The sequence below is a fragment of the Rhinoderma darwinii genome, chromosome 3 (genome assembly GCF_050947455.1).
Source record: "Rhinoderma darwinii isolate aRhiDar2 chromosome 3, aRhiDar2.hap1, whole genome shotgun sequence".
NCBI classification, from domain to species: Eukaryota; Metazoa; Chordata; class Amphibia; order Anura; family Rhinodermatidae; genus Rhinoderma; species Rhinoderma darwinii.
In genome coordinates this window covers 12,817,522-12,841,138 of record NC_134689.1, presented here as the reverse complement: position 1 = coordinate 12,841,138, position 23,617 = coordinate 12,817,522, and the positions used below count along the sequence as shown (strand labels likewise).

Genomic DNA, 23,617 nt, shown 5'->3' with positions numbered 1-23,617 from the left:
TACACGGACGGGCCAAGTCTGCCAAAGCAATGGCTGCTGCTTAGTAGCAACTCTACACACTTGCTCACACAGGGGGCCCTAATAGGGTATAGATAGGGGTTATCCTAAAGAGATAACCCTTTAATACAAAGTTTCTTTGTAGAGCATGTGGGGTCTGTTCACATCTATCTTGAAGGCTCCATTAGGGGCTTCCGTCACAGATCTTGCCAAAAATACCAGGAACTATAGCGTTTCCGGTAAAACCACGGACAACCCGACAGAACCCATTAAAGTCAATGACTTTCGTCGGGCACTGGTGGTCGTACAATGGAACCGGCGCTTCCGGTATTTTGGTTATTCTGCTCCACTGATGGAGCAGAACAACGGAAAGACCAACACAGGGGTTAACAGGTCCTTATTTTAATATAACTCTGGATACAGTACATCAAAACCCCTACCGATACCGATTAACCCCAAAAAAGGAAAACCTGCTTTTCTATAAACCTTCAGATGATATAGTCGCTAACTTTTTTGTTACTAGGGTAGACATACAATGGGAATTCTGGGGAAAAAATACGACGGTCGTGTCCCAAAAACCACAAGATTTCAGCCGCCCTCGTTTTGCTACGAGAACTCCTTCTGCTTGGCGAGGCGGGACTACCACATAATTATTTTCAATCGTATCCCAATAACTGCCACGTCCTCTTTGATGTTATTAAGCTCTTTGTAGAAATCATATATGCTAGACATACAATAAACACAATGGAAGTACCCACATGAAAGGCCTCGTAAAAAAAAACACAGACACCACGGCTAAATTACTGGCAAACTGCACTTAACTTATTACTCTTGCAATGAAAGGATTAAGCAAGCTTTCCATAGAAAAAACATACACTCACAAATTACAGCAATCATTTTTTTTGCAAGGTGGCAGCTCTTGTAATGACTTTCATTCAACAATGACATCATCATTTTTACCTACGAGACGTCTCAAAGGTGCTGCATTCCGGAACAGTAACGTGGGACAAGAAACGGGAAGTTACCGAAGCTTTACACGCAGAGGTCCCTGTCTCTACAGAGAGCGAAGCAGGGGTGTAGCTATAGGGGGTGCCGAGGTAACAGTCGTACTCAAGTCCTGGTGCCTACGTAGACCAAAAGGGCCTACCGCCACATAAGGCGGCAGCAATATTATAGATAGAATATATAGAATATTATAGATAGTACATGGTAGGTGGGGGGATCGGTTACAGATTTTGTATTGCAACATACACGCAGGATGCGGCCATAGGGCTTCATTAGCCTGGCGGAAGCCAAAAGAGTGTCCTTTTGGCCTCCATCCGGTTGATATAAGTCGGTATACCTTTTAAAGTATGGGCTATGCTATTCCATTTTGCGATATACATTTTTTTAACATATGAGCCTATGGGTGACAAATGCCACTATGGAATACGTCATAGGCATCCATTTAATGTATACCTCATGAGATTTTCAATAAGTTTTCATGACATATATGGTAAGCGGATACCATTATAGTCTATGGTGACGGATACCGATGCCAGGAGCTTTTCCTGTCGTATACATTAAACGTAGGCAAAAAACAAGATGTGAACATAGCCTTGCTCCCAATGGTCGGTCAGGTATCCATTAGGTATTATTTTTTTAATCTTTTTTGACTGGATAGAGTATTGCAGCACGGTCTACTATTCTGTCCTTCAGAAACCAATGGAAGCCTGAAGGAAAATAACTGATACAAGTGTGAATAGAGGCTTAGGTTTAACTCCAGCACTTACTTTGCGGACTATCCTCAAATTGGCTCTCCAAGCTTTATTACATAGAGATACAGTTTCTATTTTTTAGAGTCTATTCACACCACGGATGGTGTGTCCGGACGTGCTGAGAAATACTTCTGATACATAGTCTGACCAGATCCATAAACCCGACATATGAAAGGCAGGTATACGTCGGTCTACCTTTTTTTTTTTTTTTTTACTTTATAAGAAAGTGCGGTCTTCAGTCGCCCACCACAAAAAACAAATTGCACAGTTTATGTTGCGTTTTTGTTTTTTTTAACATGAAGAGTATGGATAATATATGCTACTATATGGTGTACAGTTGTATATGTTGGGGATTTACGTTCAGTACACATGTTGGGAGATTTTCACCACGTATGTAGGGAACTGAAACTTTTAACATGGTGTGAATAGCCAGGCCCGGGTAACCAGGTTCTGAGAGAGAGAGCTCTCAGAAGACAATGCAGAACGGCCCTTTGTGTACAATAAAAACGTGAAAAACTTTTTGCAATATCTTAATTCTGTGCTGAGATATGATCACTAGAAGATACAGGCCCGAAGCCTACTACCAGGTTCTGATGACAACCAGTCAGGTGCAGTCTAATCATGAGACCTAGTACGAGGTCAGATCACCAAATACATTAATGTTCAAGTAGATATTGTATTTAGGTACACACAAATTCTCCTGTATGACAGAAACCAGAAGGAGATAGATTGTCATTAGACTCTCTCAGTAGTGTAGCCTCAGGCTTTAGGCCTGTAACTCCAAACAATCATATCTCAACATAAAAGAAAGATATTAAAAAATCGTTTCCACATTCATAATGTACACTAAAGGGCTATGTTTTTGGTACGTCTTCTTTTCAAGCCGCATCTATGCAAAGATGGCCACTTGGGGCATAGATAGTAATTCCAGTAAAAAAAACGAAAATCTCCCCTAATCATTCGTACCCATATTCTTTGTTCATAGAAAAGTTCAAGTAGAATATAGATATCCAGCTTCGTTTGGCAGGATGACATTTCAATGGGTTTGAAAAGTGACAACTACTTTTCTGAGCCAGAAATATGCCCAGAGTAGTTGTCACTTCCCTTCCCCCACTCTTCTTAACAGGAGAACCACTCAGCAGGGATGACAATGAGCACAGGAGAAAGCTTCTTTAAGGACTAAAAAGGACCAGCCACCTCTCCTGACATGTCTGTTTTAGTAAATAATTGTATCCCCCCATGAAATAACAATTGTGGAGAATTTTTTCTTCGAACGCTACGTTGTGCGGTTCCTCTGTTATTCCTCCTAGAAATTTATAAATAAATTGACATGTGGGTATCACCAGTTATGGGTGTGTCACTACACGGACTGCCACAGGCCAATCAGTGCCCACAGTATCAGACTGTGTGTAGACACACCGCTTTGACAAAGGTAACAACCAGTTGTTAATTTATTCATATATTTCCAGTAGGACTAACAGAGGAATGGCACAGTGTAGTTTTAAGAAAAGAAGCTCCAGAATTGTTATTTCATGAGAAGTATTTGCTAAAATAGACATATCCGGAGAGGTGAAAATATTTAACAAAATATAAAATCTGTATTTTATCCTGATGCATGATGGGAGTAAAATTCACGAAAAGGGGTATTTTTTTCTTCTCCATAGAACAACTCTTTTTACAGTAACACCAATAATAATATTAACTGTGACAGAATTTTATGTAGTAGAAATAACACAGGGAACACCATATTTGTTTTAGCAGTGATGCATATATAAGAACTGCCCCGATCCCCAACCCTGATCGCCCATTACCCTCCTGCCCCCAATTACAAAACATAAGAACAGCTATAGATGACATCTTGATGTGTGTTGCTATGACCGATTGTAGTCTGTGAAAGAGAAGACATGTTTGTGGTCCTCCTTACTGGGATTTATGATCTGGAGACCGGTGATCATGTCCGCACACTGTGAGAACACACATTTATGTGCGGATAGGAATTTGGTGTGACATTATATGTACTTAGGGATGGTCAATTGGATAATGGTCCAAAAACTAAGAACAGATTGTGCCTGGTACCATAAAACCTAACCCATCTACTTGTATCTTCTACTGGAAAAACTGGATGACAACCAGCATGTCCACATTATAGGTCCCCCAGGGGTTGTCAGAGTTCTGAACAGTAAATCTGCCTAGTTATACTGCGAAGGGGAATCTTTTATTCCATAGCTAGGAAGAATCGCCATTCGAGAACCTAGAAAAGCTGGGTGACAACTTTCTGACGTGTTAATTGCCACCCAAATTACCCGGAAGCATGGAATTTTCCAGATAATAAAGTGATGGCATATTGCTAAAATCGCTTTCTAAAAAAAAAAAGTGGCCGCAGTAATGTTTGGGTGCTGCACCCTCTTCAAAGTTTTACCTGCAGTTTGGCGCTGCCAAATATTAATTGCGCAGGGACCTGCAGAACAGCCCCGATTACTTGGATTCACAAGATCGGCGGGGATCCCGGCAGTCGGTCCCCCACCGATCAGAAAGTGGTGGCATATTTTAATGAATTTGTTACTGCTCCTTTAAGAGTAAAATTTTTAAAATTTCACTCCACGAGCGCTGTAGGGCATCCGATCGCCCAGTTAACAATAAGCCGTCACTGACTCCAGCACAACAAATACTTTTACTGTCATTCACTGCGGCTTCAAAGGATTTTTCACCTTCTGCACCATGTCAGCACAATCAAATCCACAATTATCTGAAGTGACAGATGCCCCGGACATGTCTTTCTTGTTCTAGAAGGCATGACCTGGTATTTTATGCGGGTAAGCAGGAGCAAGGCCCACGAAATATAAAAAATATAGGATGAGAGAACCAAGTCCAAGTTTTAGGTCGATTCTCGATGGTCGTAATATGCCGCACAGCTCCCAACCTCCCTGTTTTTTGACGGACCTCAAGGGACAGGGCTTATGTAAATATGCCCCAAAGTGGGCATTCCTGGGCATGAATTGTCCCGTGAATAGGCATTCAAATGTTGGGAGTTCTGGGGTTGTATTGTAACAGCAGCACCCTGTGGGTTTACTGAACTACATTTAGACCATTGGACCTTCTTGGGGGTCTGGGTGTTGCCGCGATAATACGGACCCTAAAATGCAGCATATTATGGCCCGTCTGAAACTGGACAGAAGTTTCCTGTATATCTTGGATAATTTTTTGTTACCCCCAATAGTCAAATCTAATACAATGCCATTTCAAGTGTATCTAAGACACTGCGCAGGCTTCCATGGTATCCCAACATGCTTTTTACTTTTTCCCTCTTGGTTTTTAGCCAAGACAAGCTGTGAAATATTACTCCCCCTCCAATCACATTTACCAATGCCCAATAAAGGAGGGATCCGTGAAAACAGAAGAAAATAGGACATGTTCTATTTTTCAACGGACCCTTCACATGGTCCGTTGAAACATCCACCGGGTGAACGGCCCCATTGAAATACATACGTCCATGTAACGGCCGTCACACGGACGTATTCTACGTTCGGCTAAATAAGCCCTAATAATTTTCTGAAAATGCTTGTAATACATAATTCCACACAAAAAGTTCATTTTTTCAAAAACTTTTTGACAGGGTCGTAGCTATAAAGGGTGCAGTGGGTGCGGCTGGACCCGGGCCCTGGTGTTTGAGGGGCCCAAAGGGTCCTCTGCCATATAAGAAGTCAGAAATGGCACATGGTAGATCGGGGACCCTGTTATTGATTTTACATTGGGCCCCAAAGCTGCCCCTAGTTTTTGAAAAATATACTTTTTCCCGTTTCTCCATGTTTTGTTTTTAGAATCCTTCTTTAATTTAATAATATAAGTAATATAATAAACCAAAAAAACACTTCACAGGAAATCTCGCTGCCTCAGGTTGGGTGCCGCTCTGTCAATTACAGGGGAAAGATGTAGTGGGTAAAAAATAATATACTAATAAAAATAAACACCCCCCAATAACATCCCTCCCCTATATCTGAAACCCTGGTCCCAACACAGTTCGCCTAAGATGTTATAGGACATGTTATATATCAAACTAAATGGCGGACTAAAATATAGATGCTATTTTAGGGATTCTTTATGTGACCTCCAGTTGTTGAAAGGGGTCGTCCCGGTTTAAAAAAACAAAGCTGTTTTTTTTTTCCAAAAACACCACAACATCTGCCCACAGGTTTTGTGAGTGTTGCAACTTTACCCCATTCATTTCAATGGAGCTGTGCTGCAAATAATTTTTACTTTTTGAGATACAGCTAGTATCCTGTATACAGAGCAGCTGCATCTTGTGCTGAGACCTGAATCCGTCAGATCAGTGGGACTGACGGGTTGTGTCAGCGAGTCCTGCGTGTCTCTGACAGTTCATAACTTAGATGTGATCGATTACAGGTGGATCCTGAGTGTCAGAGACACACAGGACCTGCTGACACTGAACTTGTCAGTGCCACTAACCTGACGGATTCAGATTTCAAAGCACGATACAGCTGCTCTGTATACAGGATACAAAGCAGCTGTTTCTCAAAAAATAAAAATAATTTTTAATAAAAAGTATTTAGAAAGTTGCATAAAATACACGGATAGACATTTTTATTTGAAAAAAACCCGAAACGATTTCAAAGGTGTACATAGCCTTTAACTAGATCACATCATTAGAAATACTTAGGAGCCCATACGGCCGAATGGAATTTTTACCAACAGAAGAAGAAAACATACAAACATATACTGTACATCGAAACGGACAACCACCCGATCGGAGGGTCATTCAGTGAATTCAGATGAACACAGATGCCCTAACACAAAGGCGTAACTGGAAGTTCTTGGGTACCAATGCAAAATGTGTGCCAAGGAAAAGTGAAAGGCTTCATGTGTTGGCTTACCCATAAACTTTGAATATAACACGAAGCACATGAGCTCTTTCGGGGATTCCAATTGGCCGAGGGGACTCAAATACATCACGCACTACCATTTTAGAAGATGAACCTACTACGTCCTCTCTGTTGGACTAAAGGGGTTCGTCCAAAATAATTACTACAATATTGATAGACAAAGTTGCTTTGCAGAAGGTGCAGCCCAATGTATCTTCAAGAATTGTGTTTGGTCACCCGAGTTACACAATAATCTGAACAGGGCTGAAGACCAGGGAATGACCATGGTAGTAAGCGACATATTGAAGATCCTTTTGAAAACCACCAGAAAGTCTATCCCCAATCTTCACTAATAGTAATGGAAAACATGTCTACATTTTTTTGAAAGATGGCCTACATCTTTTAGTATTATCTGCTAAAATATTTTTTTAGTAGTAAAAAAGTTAACTAATGGGGAAGGGAGTCACCTCGAGGCCCCTTCTACTGGCTAGAGGAACATTTAACTGTAACGCCATAGCCGCGGACCGTCGTTCTGACTTATCCTCTGACGGCCGTGGCCATGGACGTGTGAGTTCTTGGCGGCATCTCCCTCCCGAGAGACGCCGGCACTCACTTCCTGGTTCATAGAGGGTCTCCCGCAGGGCGCGCGTGCACGGCCTTAAAGTACCAGTGCGTGCATAGTTGCAGAATATCTGCAATTAGCCCAGAATGCTTCTGGACTATAAAAGGGGCTCTGCCCTCTTGATCATTGCCTGAGCGTTGTTGTGTTACCTAAAGTTTGTCTTTGCAAATGGTCTCCTAGTGTTTTCCAGTTCCCAGTTTTACCCGTTCCTGCTGCCTGTACCCTGTATCCCGTGCTACCGTGCCGTCAAGAGTTGGAGTCGTGTTGTATCCTCCGCTGCATCTAGTGTGTCGCACCCCGTCGGGTGTCTGTCTACTATTGGAGTGTTGTATTCCAAAAAAAAACAAGTACGTCAGAACGTCTTACAGCTGACTATTACAGACTTTGAGATAATTGTGGAGATACCGAGGATGCCGGTCTGCTTTTGAAGTTTTTATTGCCTCACAATTAAGCCTATGCCTGGTAATAATCCTCTCAAATTTGGGACAATCATGATCAGACATGTTAGACAATGACCACCAACAGGGCCCTATTTAGTCGTGTGTGTGTGTGGTCATCTGACTGCATGAATAGGCTGCAATGCGTTCTATAATGATCTGAATGCTCATTCCAAGGGGCAGAAAGGCCAAATATCATGTCGTTTGGTTACTCGCATACATTGGCGTATTATCTTACGTGACATTTTTATCGATTACTGTTAGGAGAAAAAATGTGCACAAATTCTGATGTCGCCACTTTTGACTTGTGCATCACTAGCCACATGCATAAAATGTCACAAATAGCGATGAAGACTTAGTCTTTTTTTCCAAGGGGTTGTCCTATGTGGAGAACCCAAATCATCTTATGGTAATATGTTCACAGGGGTCCCGCAAAGGGGCCGTTTTTTTTGTGTGCACCTTTGCAGTTGCCCACCAAAAACACCAGGTGTCGACGTAATGCTTATTTGGAAGCATTACGCGACACCCATTAAAATTAACTCATGTAACTCATGAACTTGCCAAGGCTCTCCATGATGGTCGATAGAACAGGGTTCCCGAATAGGCAACTTCCTATATTAATATAGAATGCCCTAATAAGGTATTTGAAAATGGGTGGCATAACCAGACAACCACTAAAGAAAAAAAGGGACCTTGAAATAGGAAAAAAAAATTAATAGATGTTACTGAGGAAATTTTGTAAGAAAAGTAATTCTTCTTCTTAGACTATGGTTAGAAAAGTAAACACTGCAAAATAATCAACACTGACGCTAGCGAAAAAACCAACGGGGCTTGAAATGTGGATTTTTACACCAATTTGCATCAGTCAGCCTCGGATGAATAACCTCAGTGGATCATCAAAAGGAGAACAGATTTGTTTTAGCAATGCAAAGAACAATTGTATCCCCATCCTAAGAATGCATGGGAATCCTAGGGCGAGATGTCTATAATTACACTGCATGAGCAGAGCCGCACTTGAAGTATCAATGAGATTCAAAACCACAAGAGTCTCTTCTTCAGCTGCCCAAAAAGAAAAGAAGACTGGTGTGGTTTCTGAATCCTACACAAAGTAAGCAGAATAACCAACATTTTCTTCAAACCATATCTTGTTCCTTCATTTCTGGCTTAACTATTTCAGTCTATAGACCCAGCTGTGGTTATTTAAGTAGTTCTGTTCAATTTTAACTTTGTGACAATAATTTACCTTTCGTTCATCTGTAGTTGTTTGGTTTAGAAAGCTACAAAGAGCGTCTCTCTCTCTCTGGAGGACCTGCTTTACATGAACAGACTATTGCTTTCAATAGGAATTGTGTAATGCTTCATTTGCCCTGTGGTGGCACTGCAGGGAAATTGAATACTGGCTTTTAGGTTCCGCCACTCATTACAGCTAGCAGTCCGACTAGCAGGAAAGCTTATTGTTGGGAGAACTGTCTAATATAAAGGGATTTTGCCCCTTTTTCAGGCAATACCAGTCACAATGGATGGTAACTCTAATAAAATATTGAACATTCCTATGCTATGCTCAGAGGAGTTGAAGAGAAAAGATAGATGGGGACAATCACAGAAATAATGTACACCCCATTGAGAAACTTGAAGGACCTGATAGAAGACAGGACCTTCCGAAGAAACACTATTCTTATGATCCTTTAATAGACAAATTCCATATACATAGGAAGCTTTCCCAAGGCTACATTTATTGACACAATTACGACAAGTAACCTGTGATCCTCCAAGTTTTCAAAAACTCTCAGATTGCCCTACATAGTTTGTCAAGACTGAAATAACACAATGACGGTAAGTCATGACCAGCATAGACAGATGACCCTTAAATCGAATGTCCACCTTCTAAGGTCCGGCGTTCTGCGCTGACTAACTTAATAATATATCTTTATAGCGGACAGAGCTCAAAATCCTCTGCTAGTTAAATCATAAAATGATGGATGCCCGCCTCCACCACTAGGGGGAGCTTACTACATACTGCAGATCTCAAAGTATAAACCGTATGCAGTAAGCTCCCTCCAGTGGTGACTACAAGCAGCCAGAATTTTATATCTATGCAGGGGATTTGGAGCTCTGTATCAGAAAAATGTAAGTCTAATTGCTATAGAAGATATATTATGAAATTAATTAGCACAGAATGTTGGGCCTATTTATATTTAAAAAAATATATAGAGCTCAAAGGTGGACTTCTAGCCATCCCTTTATCCCTCAGCAGTGAACATAGAAAATGGATTTTGTAATGTGCTTAAAGGGGTTCTCCACTTTGGGCAATCCCTACTTGCTACAATAAGCTTAATCACACAGTGTCCTCCTGCTGGGAACCCCAGGGATCAACTGCAATCTGTGGGGAAACCTGGCAGCAAGTGTTCAATTTCCCTGCAGCGCCACTGCAGGGGAAATTGTGCATTACATATTGCCCATTTATATCAATGGGTTGTCTGTGTAATACAGCACAGGACAGGTCCTCCAAAGCAAGATAGGCTCTTTGTAAACACTCTCCACTCTGGCCAAGAGATGAGGATCCAGAACAGAGGACCCCCTTCTATTAACTCAGAATTACCTAATAGGGTGTATGAAATTGTTTTTCTAAACTGGACAACCCCTTTAGGATCAAGGTCTCCACATGGGCAACAAGGCCCAATCAGTCGTCATATTGGGCTGTAAAATCGTGATGTGTAAAAAAAAAAAAAGCACAAATTAAATAGTTTATGTAACATATTTAAAAAAGTAGATTGAATGACATTATACATAGTCCATTTGTGTTGATTTCCACTTGCTGCTGCAGAACCTCTTCAATAAAGAAAGGCTGAACGCCCAGTGAAAGAGAAGCCAACCTCAGCCGGAAAAGGGAGCCTCTTATTATCTTTAGTTCTTTAATTCTCTACAAGAAGTCTGAACACCCCCTGCCAGTAACTTTTGTTTTTGGCCAAGTTACTTCTCAATGTGCCATTGGAACGCAAATGAAACAATTTTTTTTTTTTTACAGTGAGAATTCAACATGCATATTAATGATACAGAGGACAGATCACCGCTGTGATTAAACACAATGGCGCTTATTACAGAACTCGACAAATCAGCCTTCAAGTTAGAAAAACACTTTTTCATTTTTCAGTCATGGGTTGAAATTAGTTAAGGGAAGAAAAAAACTTTCAACGGGTGACGACCTCTGATAATCTGAACACTGACCGAATAATTAGTCTAGGGTATAAATTGGATGTCAACGTTCAGCTTTTAAATTGGGTTCAAGGGGGACTCCCTGAAATTTGGAATGGAAAGAAGTCCAGGTTCGTTTGTACGCAATTTTAGGTGCCCCCATGGGGTAAATATGGGAACAGAAGACCATCAATCTTGAGGTTCAAAACAGTTGCTGGTTCTTCACCACCTCCAACAGGTTCTGCCATAAAACCATCCAAGATGTGTTCAGAACAAGAATTCTCTGCTGTTCACTTTCTCCCTATATTATCGTCCACTAAAATGCGAGACAAGGGGAGATTAGATAGATAGATAGATAGATAGATAGATAGATAGATAGATAGATAGATAGATAGATAGATAGATAGATAGATAGATAGATAGATAGATAGAGTGGCCGGGAATATGGAAACAGTTAAGTTCGCTCTGTACTTTTCTCTTTCCCTAGCTCCCATAGACGTGAATAGTAGTTATGGAAACAGCATAGCACAGCGAGCTTGGCTGTTTTCGTAGTACCAGCCACCTTTCCACTGAGTCGCGTACTGGATGCGTCGAGCAGCGGCCGCCTCATCAAGAAAAGGATGGAGTTAGGAACCCCGGGTTTTGAGATAGCTGCAGATCCCAAAGCTGGGACCCACATATTAACAGATAACACCCCGTCCCCTCCAACCTAGTACACCTGGGAAAGAATCCACCCCAATCCACAAGAATGGTATGTCATGTCATCAAGCAATATATACCACCCAGCAGTCATAGGTGTAGTGACATCCACCATCATTATAATAAACCGTAACATATTCATACCTTCTCATTATATCCCTATATTTCTCCAACAATGTTCCAAAATATCCCCATATCTCTTACTAGCTCCACAGACGTTAGACCCGAGTCATCCAGCCATAGTGCCCACATCTCCACAAATTTTTTTAAGGTACCCCTTTTCGAATATATATTGGTTTTTCCATGGATACAAGCCAGTTCACTTTGGCAACATATTCTACCCTTGTAGGAGGAAGCTCCTGCAACCATTTCGGAGCAATTAATTTCCTTGCCATGTATAGCAAACGAGCTACAGCAGTTTTAAATACCTCAGAACCCATTAGATCGTCCACATAACCCAACACACACACATACGGCGTCATTGTAAGATTAGCAGAATACACCCCATTAACTATCTCCACCACCTCCCTCCAGAATGTTTCCAGATGTGGGCATGACCACATCATATGTAAGAGGTCCGCATTATGAACCTGACACCGATCACACAAAGGATTATCCCTCAGTCCAATGTCGAATAAGAACTGAGGCGTTTTATATACCCGGTGTAGAAGATACGAATGTGACAACCTATGTGCCTCACTCATAGACAGTCTAGGGATGTACTCCACTATCTCCTGCCATTGCCCGTCCTCTATAGGACCAATATCTCTTTCGGTTTACGGTTTCAAAGCTCCCTCCTTATAAACCTGCGCCAACCATAATCCTCGTGGACCCTTTTACTGAAGCCCAAGATTAACTGACGATCAAAGACAACGCGTAGACGATGTATATTCCACATTCCACCACGTAATTCAGTTGGAACACGCAACGCTCACAGCTACATCCATTATTCTGTTTCCAGATTTTCCCTCACAGAAATCACACATTAGTCGTGCTGTAATAACTACTGTTTATTTAACAGCCATTCAAAATGACCATGCTATAAAAATAACCCCCCCCCCCCACCACAAAAACAGCCAACAAAAAAGAGCGGCCAGCAATTTACATATGGAAAAAAAGACCAATACTTGGCAAGCGTGTGAGCGGAGGCGATGAACACGTTTTGCCAGTGACAATGATGCATCAAGCCGCCAATGAACGGCATCGAGGCAACGTGGAGCTCCACAGCACGTTCATATAGATATGTCAATAGACTTTTCAAAACCCCATAAACACCCAGTGCATGCTCAATCTTTTGCGAATTTTGGATAAATTCTCAGCTAATTCAAAGGAAAATCTGTGGTGGTGAAGTCCGCTATGTGTGGACTTACTCTAAGAAAGCAAAGCAATGTAAGGCTTCGTTCACATCTGCGTTGGGACTCCGTTCATGGGTTCTGTCGGGCCTTTCCATCGGGGGAACCCATGAACGGAATCCAAACTAAAACAAACGGAAACCATAGGTTTCCGTTTGCATCACCATTGATTTCAATTGTGACGGATCCGGTGCAAATGGTTTTCGTTGGTCACCGTTGTGTAAGGGTTCTGTTGTTTTTACGGAATGAATAACGCAGTCGACTACGATATTGATTCCGTCAAAACGACGGAACACTTATACAACAACGGTGGCAAACGGAAACCATTTGCACCGGATCCGTCACAATTAAAATCGATGGTGATGTAAATGGAAACCTATGGCTTCCGTTTGTTTTAGTTTGGATTCCGTTCATGGGTTCCCCTGATGGAAAGGCCCGACAGGACCCATAAACGGAGTCCTGATGCAGATGTGAACGAAGCCGAACGGTGACTCCACTACTATAACAAAAAAAATGGAAGAACATCATGAAAGCCCCTATCTCTCCAGGAAATGTTCCTCCTTAAAGGTTTTCTTCTTCCGACTCCCTCAAAGTTCTCCAACAAATCTCTCTGATGAAACACAAGTAATCCACAGGTCTTACTGTGAACCATATCAATTATTTTTGCTTTCTTTTTAAGGTGCAACTCTGACATATTAAGAATGACAGATCAGTCAACAGCAGCTTGTTGAGAGTTTTCCAGAAACAATAGGAAATCTTTCTTCTACACTGTATACCATAAAGACAAACTAAAAAATAAACATGACTTGTACATTTGTTGATTTCATAGGCCTGGTTTTCTAGGACATAGCTGGCCTATCATAAAGAGGTTGTCCGTTTTGCCATTTTCAAAAATCCTATTAGGGAATTAAAAGTTAATAGAGGAGGGGTCACCCATTCAGGACCCTTGCCTTTTAACGAGAGTGAAAAAACATTGACAAAGATCATCTCTCACTGTGGAAGACCCGACACGTCCGTCCTTTACAAAGACGGCTCATAGATTTTAACGGGAACTGTGTAATGCATAATTTTCCCTGTGGTGGCGCTGCAGGGAAATTTAACACTTGCTGTCGTTTCCTCCAGGGATTACAGCTGATCACTGGGGATCCCTGTGATCAGTTTATCGTAGAGAGATGATTCTAGCAAGAAAGGATTGTTAAAAATGGACAACCTCTTTAGAATAGACGATCAATGTTTAAATGGTAGAGGTCCTACCCTGGTGCCACCAACGATCAGCAGAAAGAAAGGGCTGTATGGACAAGTCGCTGTGTCAGGTACTGCAGTGAAGAGTCCAGCAAGCGCCACTGTCCCTCCCTTCTGCTGATGGGTGGGGGTACTAGAGGTAGGACCTCCATTGATCAGACATTGATGGCCTATCCTAGAAATAGACCATAGATATTATATCTTGGAAGACCCCTTATATCATAGCTGAAGCTTGACTTGTTGAACCAACAAATCAAGGCCGAGTTCAGATGCCATGGTTGCCATACATAAGAATAAGGTTCCTTACATGGCCCATGTTCTTAGATTATAAAGAGGCCTTACCCATGCAGAGCTCATGAGGTCCAGCTGAAGACAACCTCAGATGAAGCTTACTGTGGACTACAGCACTGGCCAATGGAGTCTATTACAAGGTACTCCAGTCTAACACTGCCAACAATTCCGCAATATACCCAATTTTTGATATATCATGAGCAGACACCATTATGCATACAAGAATTTAGAGTTAAAGAGGAAGAAGAGAATCGGCCACAAGAAGCCTGAAGACTCAAGCAGAAGACAAGGCCAACTCTTCTTCTGCCCTGTATACTCATACCACAATTGTACCCAAAATCTGGAATGACACTTGATATACCCAGCTGATACCCTAGATTATACTCATATTTATATACAGTTTTGGCAGAGCTCAGTTTGTTAGATGTAGTAGAGCCGAGTCAGCAAAATTTAGCAAAGCCTGACTCATGGTAAAATTACTAAGGGCCACCTATAGTTTTATACATGACCAAAGTTAAACCTACTGCATTAGCAGGACCAGCCCCAGGTGTATGTAGACTCTTGGGTGGCAGCGGGCCCCCTTGGCTTGACAAACATAGAGTATGTTTGATCAGATCACCACGGGCAATGGTTTGCCAGGTTCTGACAATTTCATGGCGTTGTTACGATGCATAAATGATGCCGAAAGGTTCAATTACAAATTCATCTCTGCTACATCTGTATATCAGGCAGTCAAGATAATGCCCTGTATACATCTATTTAGCATGGAGCAAGATCCTGGATTACAATTGTTGTTTGTTTCCTGTATAGCAACACAAATGGGGCACGCCGGATTGAATCGCACTTCATCATTTCAACTATCTCCATTTATATTTAGAGAGTAGTAATGATAAAACGTATAGTTCCGCACAACAAGGAAGCAGCTTGGCTCTGCTTAAAGGGGACACCTCATAAAAACAATCCCTTTTTTAATTAAAGCTGGTCTGGCTGGTAATCCATTTCCCCTGCAGCGGCCACTGCAGGGGAAATGTAGTATTACATGCTGTCCATGTAATACAAGAGCCACTCTATGTTAGCAGCTCTCCGCCCCATCTCATTGAGTGAGGTCCCGAGCGGGAGATATGGGAAGGGGTTGTCATGATGAGACAACTGCTTCAAAGAAAAACTGCACATTGAGAATATAGAATAAATATGCAGAAATGCCCTATTTTTTATATTAGGTCACATGACGCATCATTTACAAATCTAAAACCTAGTCTCCAGGGGCAGAGCTTAGTTGGAGCACCTGACAACTGATACAAATGTGGGGAGGGGAGTATGACATATTTGCTTGCCCGGGAAAATTTGTGTCATGGTGAAAATAGCCACTTGTTACAAAATAGAAACCATGCCGTTACATTGAGTATAAGGAGCACGAAGCCTTTGCAATGTACATGTAAGGAACGCTATGTGATCGCCGATTTTACATTTTGACCGGAGTTTTACAGCAAAATGTCCTCAAAATGAAAAAAATAAATAAAAAACATCCATCGGTTTCTGCAATCATTCACTTGTAATTCCTTCTGCAACTGTGTTCTGGTATCGCAGTGTTTCCAGCTCTAGCAATGAAAAGTTATAATTATGTCACACAGTCAGGGTAACCACGAGCATCTCAGCATCTGGTATGTGGTTGAAAACTTTTGTTTCAAGATCAGAACTATTTATAGGGAGCAAAATTTTTCAAGATAGTAATTTCCTATACGGTTTCATGAAAATATGGCTACATTTATGTAAAAAAAAATATTCCAAATATTCGATGTTGTTTTTCTACAGCCAAGCCAAGGCATCTTATGCACAAATCTATTCAATTTTTCAAAAACATTCAATAATCAGTTCAATTTAGCCCGTTAATGACCGGCAACTAATATTTTTTTACTGACTTGCAACAGTAAAAGTGAATCGTTCGTACCAGTGAAAGCCTAGGACTTTAGAAATGCATCAATACTAGTCTCATATATGAGTGGTTGTCCAATTAAAAAAACAAATTTTTCTTAAACCCTATTAGGGAATTCTCAGTTCATAGTCGAGGGTCCTATGTTCAGGATCCCCATCTCTTGGTTAGAGTGGAGTGTGGTTACATAGTGCGTCTCTCTCTCTGGAGGACCTGTCCTGTCCTGTATTACACAGACAACCCATTGATATGAATGGGCACTGTGTAATGCTTCATTTCCCCTGTGGTGGCGCTGCAGGGAAACTGAATTCTTATTGCCAGATTTCCCCAAAGATAACAGTTGATCTCCAGGGGTCCCAGCAGGGGGACACTTTGTGATCTGCTTATTGTCAAAGGACCCTTCTAACAAATAGTTATTGTTCAAAGCGGAGAACCCCTTTAAGACCTCATGTACACAGAAAAGCCTGTATAGAGTCACACAGAGTCCTTACTTTTCCATATTATGTAGCTGCAGGCACTTGATAGGCCACCATATGGTGCCTCCATAAAACACTACATTCTACCCCAGAAGCATTGCCTTACAGAGTCCCTATGGTTCCATATCATAAAGCTACAGGCACTCGGTTATACGCCATGCGATGGAACATACCACAGATCTCCATACACCTCTGTATGATATTAGAGGCATATGGAGGTATAATAGGGGCCTATATATGTCTATGGCTATATTACAAATCCGTGTTGTACAGACTCCTCGCTCATCATACGGCTGTGTCCATGAGGCCTAAGAATCTAACAACTATTGCACAAAAACTAGCAAAAAGTACCAAAAAAGTCCATAAAAAATATTTTTTACATAACAGTTTTTCCCATTGAAGAGTATAGTATATTCTAAAGAAAAACTGCAATGTGTGAATGGGAATTTCAAAAATATTGTCAAAGAGTAAATGAGAATTTCAGCTGGCCCCTGTAATGTTAAAAAAAACCAGTGTAAAAATGTAACGTCAGCCCATCTCTATACATTAGTATCTAGGCCCCTGTGCAGGAGATGCCACTCTCTATCACAACTCTTTAAAAGAAAAAAAAAAATCTGGTTTCTGATGGTTTGTTGTAGGTGAAATTAAAAAAAATTACATTAAAAAATGCCTAACAAAAGGCTAAAAATAAACCAAAATCAAGCACTTCATACAGATAGACAGTTTTCTTTGCAAAATATGTATCTCATGGGTAGTGTCCAAAAGTCCATATTATTTTGACCAAAAATATCATATATCAAATATACATGAATAGATTCAACGAGAAGACACTTTATTCAAAAACTTGGGCAGATCAGAGAGCATCAATATCAAAACATGAAAAATGTGCAAGTCTCAAAAAGAGTAAAACAAAATGGAGTACTTGGGACAGTGAATTTGAAGCCATAACAAGTGCCCGTAACCAAAAAAAATTCCAACCAGTTTCCTATATGTTTCACATTGTGTTTATCCAGCCTAAGTTTAAAGATAAAAAGGTAGATAGATAATAGATGCCTACTGCATAAAAATAGAAGTAGAGAATAGATATAGCAGAGCAGCGATTGGCATTTGGAATAATCACTGCAACAGCACGTGTCTGTTTTTACATAGGACTGCAGGTAAACCTACTAGTGAGCTAGGATGGTGCAATAAATAATAACATAAAGAGGTAAATCACAAATTCAGCTGCACTACATCTGTATATAATTGCTCTTAAATGTTTTATCCTTTACTATTATGCCCATATTATCACTCTTATCATACAATAATTCAACGTTTCTGGACATTTAACATGTAGAAGATGATAGATAGATAGATAGATAGATAGATAGATAGATAGATAGATAGATAGATAGATAGATAGATAGATAGATAGATAGATAGATAGATAGATAGATAGATAGATAGATAGATATGGCATAGATAGATAGATAGATAGATAGATAGATAGATAGATAGATAGATAGATAGATAGATAGATAGATAGATAGATAGATAGATATGGCATAGATAGATAGATAGATAGATAGATAGATAGATAGATAGATAGATAGATAGATAGATAGATAGATAGATAGATATGGCATAGATAGATAGATAGATAGATAGATAGATAGATAGATAGATAGATAGATAGATAGATAGATAGATAGATAGATAGATAGATAGATAGATAGATATGGCATAGATAGATAGATAGATAGATAGATAGATAGATAGATAGATAGATAGATAGATAGATAGATAGATAGATAGATAGATAGATAGATATGGCATAGATAGATAGATAGATAGATAGATAGATAGATAGATAGATAGATAGATAGATAGATAGATAGATAGATAGATAGATAGGGCATAGATAGATAGATAGATAGATAGATAGATAGATAGATAGATAGATAGATAGATAGATAGATAGAGAGAGAGAGAGAGAGAGAGAGAGAGAAAGATAGATAGATAAAGAGAGAGATAGATAGATAGATAGATAGATAGATAGATAGATAGATAGATAGATAGATAGATAGATAGATAGATAGATAGATAGATAGATAGATAGATAGATAGATAGATAGATAGATAGATAGATGGATAGATAGATAGATAGAAACCGACAAATCTGTTGTCACATTACGGTGTCTGCGGGGTTCACTACTGGTATCCGCCACTGTCTTCATGCATCACAAACCTGCTGCTCTCTCCAAATTATATCAAGCAAATAGTCGCATAACACAAATAAAATACAAAGAAATAAATCATTATAACCGTTCATTATATTAAATCATGAAGGATATCAACAAAAGAGGACAACCTATAGGTCCCACAACAAAAGTAAAATGTAGTTATTTTTTTTTTTTTTTATTGCTTTTTATCAAGGGACATGCAGGTGGCTACAATGTCCCGTCCTAGTAACCTGCAATGTCTCCATGCACGCCAGTACCTGGAGTTATCTAACTTCATAGCAAATGATATCAAGCAACTTATTCCACAACCCAATCAATAAAATAAATATAACACATATGGATAAATATATTTAATATAATAGAAATGATCACTTATATGAAAAGTTAAATAAATAATATAATGGCAATAAAATAAATAAAATCATGACAATATCAATAAATAATATAATGGCAACAAAAAAAGTAAATACAATAATGGCAACAAAACGAAATAAATAAAATTATTACAAGAACAATAAATATTTCAATGAATAACTTAAATACAATAAAAATAAATAAAGTACAACAAGAAACATCTTGCCGTAATTTGGGGACATACAAGTGATGTACAGGCGACTACAACATCCAGTCCTGAGACCAATATCTCTGCATATGTCCATTCATACCAAACCTAGTCAGATTACCAAAAAGACTAAATTAATAGCATCAATTATAAAAATGATCATTTTTCTTAGTATTCATTTTATTAAAATATGAATCATCTAAATAATTCTATATAATTTGAATAATTAAATATGTAAAAAAAAAACAACTAAAATGCAAAATAAAAAAAATTAACTAAAAATAAAACCGCATACACAGGGGAAATAGACATTTGCCACCAATAAATACTTTTTGTGACTTTCCATATTATTTTTCTAGGTGGGAGAGCGCCCCCTTCTGTTGTTACCCTAGGCCTATATACACCTGCAACTTGGAATTAACATAGGATTTTTTTTTTTTTAAATAAATAAAAAATGAAGACTTACAGGTAACTGCCACTGGTGAGGATGAGGAAAATCTGGGGATAATGAACTGAGAATAATACACTGCGAGATGTGAGCAGAATCATGACTGTTGTCCTCTCATGGGAAAAAAAAAAGATCCTTATTAATTCCTGGTAAGGGCCCCCCCAAATCCTTGACCCCTCCCCAGATGTGTTAATAAAAAGGTCCGGTCCTCCCCAGTCCAATCCTGTCTGCTGAGCTTGACAAATCAGTAAAAGCCTGCGGGGTTTGGGTTAAGCTGCTGAGACTTTGTCATGTCTCAGTGGTTGCAAGTTTTACTGACTGGGATCTGCGTGATGATGGTTTATAGGCTTTGGATGGCAGAGAGAGAGAGGACCTCTCTTGTCTCCCTCTCCCTTTGGCATTCATGAGCCTGTGAGCTGCCATTGGGCATAGAGATACTGCAGTCCGCCTACTTGTTTTTTAGAAAAAGAAAAAGAAAAGGTGGGGGGGTAATGACAATAGGGTGACAGAGATACAGCTACTATATTCACTGGCTGGGATGCTGCCATAGTAGGGGGGGGGGGGGGTGTTCTTGCTACTTTCCCATTTTTCATCCCAGCTGTCCTGGGCATTGTGCTCAGTGGTTGGACCGTAGACAAGTGGAACACAGTGAAGTAAGGACACCTTGCCCGGGTGATATGTTGGGGCGTTGGTTAAAGTTAGTTGTCCGGGAAGTATACACCATTCACACACTGTTTCATAGATTTAAAAACATAAAGGGTTAAAATTGACCTGCATTAAAAAAAAAAAAAAAAAATTTTTATAGATGGTATAATTGAACTTTTTTTTATACTTTTGTTCAAATGACAACAAAAAACTGCGTAAAAAGGCATCTTTTTATCAAAACTCGGGTGCTTATATTTAGATAGTATCTATATAAAGCTGCAACATGTACATTTTGAGATTGTATGTTCCTCCCACGTATTTGTCGACTCCCTCCAAAAACATACTGATGGGTTAACTTGACCTTATTTGTAAGCCCCAGTGGGGAAGGATCTATTCTGGATATATTCTGTGACAACTCTGCGAATATAATGGCATCATAAAAATAACAGTAAACAAGAATGAGATAAATCTAACATTGTAAAATGTAAGTGTAAGCTATCACACCTGCTCGGAGCTGGATTTACTAAGTTAAAGGGGTTGTCTACATTAAAATATCACTTTTTGTTAGAGGGTTTCCTGATGAGGAGTAGATTATAGGGAAGCCCGCTACTGGGACCCCCAATGATCATCTGGAACTCAGCTGCAAGTGTTCAAATTAGCTGCAGCACCTCCGCAGGGGAAATTAATAATTACACAGTTTCTATTAAAATCAATGGGCTGTCCGTGTAATGCACAGATATGCTGGGTCCTCCAGAGCAAGAGACACTTTTTGTAGCCAATATTCTCTCTGGCTAATAGATGGGTTCTTGAAAGTGGGACCCCTTTATGAATCCAGAATTCCCTAATAGGTGCATTTAAAATGGGTTTTCTAAACTCTGGCTGTATTCAAAATATCCGACCTGGGAAGATTTCTGTTGCTTCAAAAACAACCACAGACATATTAAATTAGGGCAATGGTGAGGATCCTAAAAAGGGGCTCTCCTAAATTAGAATTCATAATGGTCATAGATAAATTTTTGTAATTATATTGGTATTCTTTTTAATTTCTCCTGGTCAGAAAACGATTGGTTGTGTTTATGACAAAGATTCCATGACAGTTCTTAAGTTTCACTTTTCCTGCCTTTACTGCCCAATCAAAATACATAAATAAATGATAATTTAAGCTTTTATCACTTTCAGTAACATGATCATTTAAAGTGGCAGTACAACTTATTGTCTATAATTTAATATAGTCGTATAAATTTAAAGAGGCTCTGTCACCAGATTTTGCAACCCCTATCTGCTATTGCAGCAGATCGGCGCTGCAATGTAGATAAGAGTAACGTTTTTAATTTTAAAAAGCGAGCATTTTTGGCCAAGTTATGACCATTTTTGTATTTATGCAAATGAGGCTTGCAAAAGTCCAAGTGGGCGTGTTTAAAGTAAAGGTCCAACTGGGCGTGTATTATGTGCGTACATCGGGGCGTTTTTACTACTTTTACTAGCTGGGCGTTCTGACGAGAAGTATCATCCACTTCTCTACACAACGCCCAGCTTCTGGCAGTGCAGACACACAGCGTGTTCTTGAGAGATCACGCTGTGACGTCACTCACAGGTCCTGCATCGTGTCAGACGAGCGAGGACACATCGGCACCAGAGGCTACAGTTGATTCTGCAGCAGCATCGGCGTTTGCAGGTAAGTAGCTACATCGACTTACCTGCAAACGCCGATGCTGCTGCAGAATCAACTGTAGCCTCTGGTGCCGATGTGTCCTCGCTCGTCCGACACGATGCAGGACCTGTGAGTGACGTCACAGCGTGATCTGTCGAGAACACGGCTGTGTCTGCACTGCCAGAAGCTGGGCGTTCTGAAGAGAAGTGGATGATACTTCTCGTCAGAACGCCCTGCTAGTAAAAGTAGTAAAAACGCCCCGATGTACGCACATAATACACGCCCACTTGGACTTTTACTTTAAACACGCCCACTTGGACTTTTGCAAGCCTCATTTGCATAAATACAAAAATGGTCATAACTTGGCCAAAAATGCTCGTTTTTAAAAAATAAAAACGTTCCTGTAATCTACATTGCAGCGCCGATCTGCTGCAATAGCAGATAGGGGTTGCAAAATCTGGTGACAGAGCCTTTTTAAAGTTAAGCTCCAGTTTATAGTGAATAAAATATTAGAAAAACTCTTAAATGGCAATTTTTACCCCAATGGGACTTCCAGCCATCAGCTGTAATTTGTATGGGAACATGGCAGCAAGTGTTCATTTCCCTGCAGTGCCACCATAGGGAAAATTAAGAGTTACACAGGGCAGTATGTGTAATGCATGGAGAGAGCGAGAAATGCTCTTTGAGGATGCTCTCAAACTAATTGAAGGAAATACCAAATGAGGGACCCAGGTGTTGTCCCACCATTAAATATCATATTCAATGTATAGATCATAATAAATTAACAATTTTGCCATTTACATTCTGTTAAAAAACAATCCAGTGAAGAGTCATCACTTTTACTTACATAGTATGGTGCCACCTACCTGGTGTTCAAATTGTACAGCAATGTGCACGTCTACCTAATTAGCTGAGTGCTGGTGGATGCTCAGTCACTCTCCCTACATCTAGGTCTCTGTGTAGCGATCCTCTGTTCACTGCAGAGCAGCCAATAGAAATAGCTTTCTGCCCTGCTTGTCAGGGAAGAAGCAGAGTCTCTGCAGTAGCATGGCAGTATATCTGAGGAGACTCCTTTTCAGCTTGTGAGGGAAGGAGAATAGCCTCTACAGTAGTATGGCAGTATAGCTGAGGAGACTTCTTCTACTCAGCTTGTCAGGAAAGGAGCAGAGCCTCTACAGTAGAATGGCAGTATAGCTGAGGAAACCCCTTCTGCTCAG

General features: G+C 40.1%; 1 protein-coding gene across 2 annotated transcripts in view; it reads right to left on the bottom strand.

Annotated features, from left to right (window-relative positions):
* Nucleotides 1–23,617, bottom strand: part of WNT7B (Wnt family member 7B) — an 89,410-nt gene that overhangs the window by 55,241 nt on the left and 10,552 nt on the right. Inside the window, exon 1 of one of the 2 annotated variants that reach the window (XM_075855935.1) lies at nucleotides 20,123–20,438. The exons of the other annotated variant lie outside the window; for it this stretch is intronic. Within the exon in view, the coding sequence (XP_075712050.1) occupies nucleotides 20,123–20,205 (83 nt within the window). The 5' untranslated portion in view covers nucleotides 20,206–20,438. Of the gene's footprint in view, nucleotides 1–20,122; nucleotides 20,439–23,617 lie in introns of those variants that run through there. 2 annotated transcript variants of the gene reach the window in all.